Raw genomic sequence first — 1,922 nt, 5'->3', positions numbered from 1 at the left:
TTCTCTGTATTTATGGTAAAGTATAAAATAAGTAAAATCAATCCATCTCCATTAGAGGAGGGGTTCTACATTCCTCATAGCCTGACACTCTGTCCTGCAGATGATTCGGGGTGAAGGGCAACAATTCCTGTCTGGGGAGCACTGACCTACATCCTGGGGTCAGTCTCACCCCACATATGTTCATGAACACCTTATGAACACAAGTATACACCCTGGAAAGTTATATGATAAAAAGCATTTTCTTCAACATTTATATTAGCACTAAAAGGTATTCACAACTGCTTGGGTCACTGCCTCTCTGTCAGACTAGATCCCAAGCTGAATATATAGCCAGAGGACATGCAAATAGGGTCCACCATCTGCTGATTAAAACAGCCCAAACCTGACTCTGCAGCTGGGAGAGGAGCCCCAGCACCAAGATTTCCAGGTGTTCCAGTCAGTGCTCAGGACAGAACACAGAGAACTCACCATGGAATTTGTACTTGGCTGGGTTTTCCTTGTTGCTCTTTTAAAAGGTAATTCATGGTGAACAACAGACATTGAGGATGTGAGTGGATATGAGTGAAGGAAACCATGGGTGTGTGACAGATTCCTAATCATGATATCTTGTGTCTGCAGGTGTCCTGTGTGAGGTGCAGCTGGTGGAGTCTGGGGGAGACCTGGTGAAGCCTGGGGGTTCCCTGAGACTCTCCTGTGCAGCCTCTGGATTCACCTTCAGTAGCTATGGCATGAGCTGGGTCCACCAGGCCCCAGGGAAGGGGCTGCAGTGGGTTGCAGATATTAGCAAGGGTGGTAGTTACACATACTACACAGACTCTGTGAAGGGCCGATTCACCATCTCCAGAGACAATGGCAAGAACACGCTGTATCTGCAGATGAACAGCCTGAGAACCGAGGACACGGCCGTGTATTACTGTGCAACAGACACAGTGAGGGGCCCTCAATGTGAGCCCAGACACAAACCTCATTGTAGGATGGGATCTGGATCACCAGGGGGTGCACACTACTCACAAAGTCTGTCTTTAAGCACCAGGAGCAGATGCAGATAAAGGTTATGGGCATGTTTCCTGTCAGGATCTAGCAATTCCTCTCCAGAGAACACTTTCCCTCAGGGACCTTCTCTGCACATATAATTCTGTGCTTACCTCTTCACTCTCTGGCTTTGAAAATGTATTCTAATGGGAAAACAATTATACCAAAATGCACAAAAAACTGAATCACTCACGTTGTTTATTCTTGTCCATAAATATCAATGAAACACAAATATCCTAATGCTCTTCAAGTGAGCCTTCACAGGACTCCCATCTGCTCTCACTGTGTAGCACAGGTCCACCCTCTTCAAAGTGCAAACTCCCTAGAAGTAGCATAAAGTGCATGCTGGACATGAGGCCACCAGAGGCATCAACAATTAAAAGAAAAAGAAGAAAGGGTCTTGGTTGGGGAGTCACTGTCTGAAACAATTCTCAGAGCATCAATGTTAGAGACTACATGGGAAAACAGTGAAGCCCCCACCAGGTGTGATATGTAGTCTGGACATGACACACACACAGGCATAAACACACACACACACACACACATACAAGCATGAAACCTTTTTCACTTTGCCCTAATTTTTCTGCAGCAATGATGGTCCTAAGACAAAAATAAACAGCATACAAGAAGACCTCAAGAAGCAAGAAAAATCTGAAAGAAACACTCTAACATTACACCTGAAGGAGCTAGAGAAGGTTGATGACTAAAGCCTAAATACAGGAGAAGGAAGGAAATAGTAAAGATTAGGGCAGTAATAAGTAATATAAAAACAAAAGAAAAAACAAACACAGAACAGAACAAAAAAGCAAGGTATAGTTTTTTGGAAAACAAAAACAATAAAATTGAGAAACCTCTGCCTAGATTTATCAAAAGGAAAAGAAGAAACCCAA

The 1,922-nt window shown here is 43.9% G+C and overlaps 1 gene segment (V, D, J or C); it reads left to right on the top strand.

Moving 5' to 3' along the window:
• Positions 1-402: 402 nt before the first annotated feature.
• LOC132009241 (immunoglobulin heavy variable 3-23-like) lies at positions 403-969 on the top strand (the record flags this gene model as incomplete). The annotated part of the segment is given in 2 exon segments: positions 403-515; positions 619-969. Coding segments are annotated over 2 exon segments (397 nt in total), but the record flags the coding sequence as incomplete, so codon positions are not given.
• Between the last annotated feature and the right edge of the window lie 953 nt (positions 970-1,922).

Source organism: Mustela nigripes, unplaced genomic scaffold (assembly GCF_022355385.1).
Source record: "Mustela nigripes isolate SB6536 unplaced genomic scaffold, MUSNIG.SB6536 HiC_scaffold_9020, whole genome shotgun sequence".
Taxonomy (NCBI): Eukaryota; Metazoa; Chordata; class Mammalia; order Carnivora; family Mustelidae; genus Mustela; species Mustela nigripes.
Note: the sequence above shows the minus strand (reverse complement) of the source record. Positions and strands in the feature narration are given on the sequence as shown.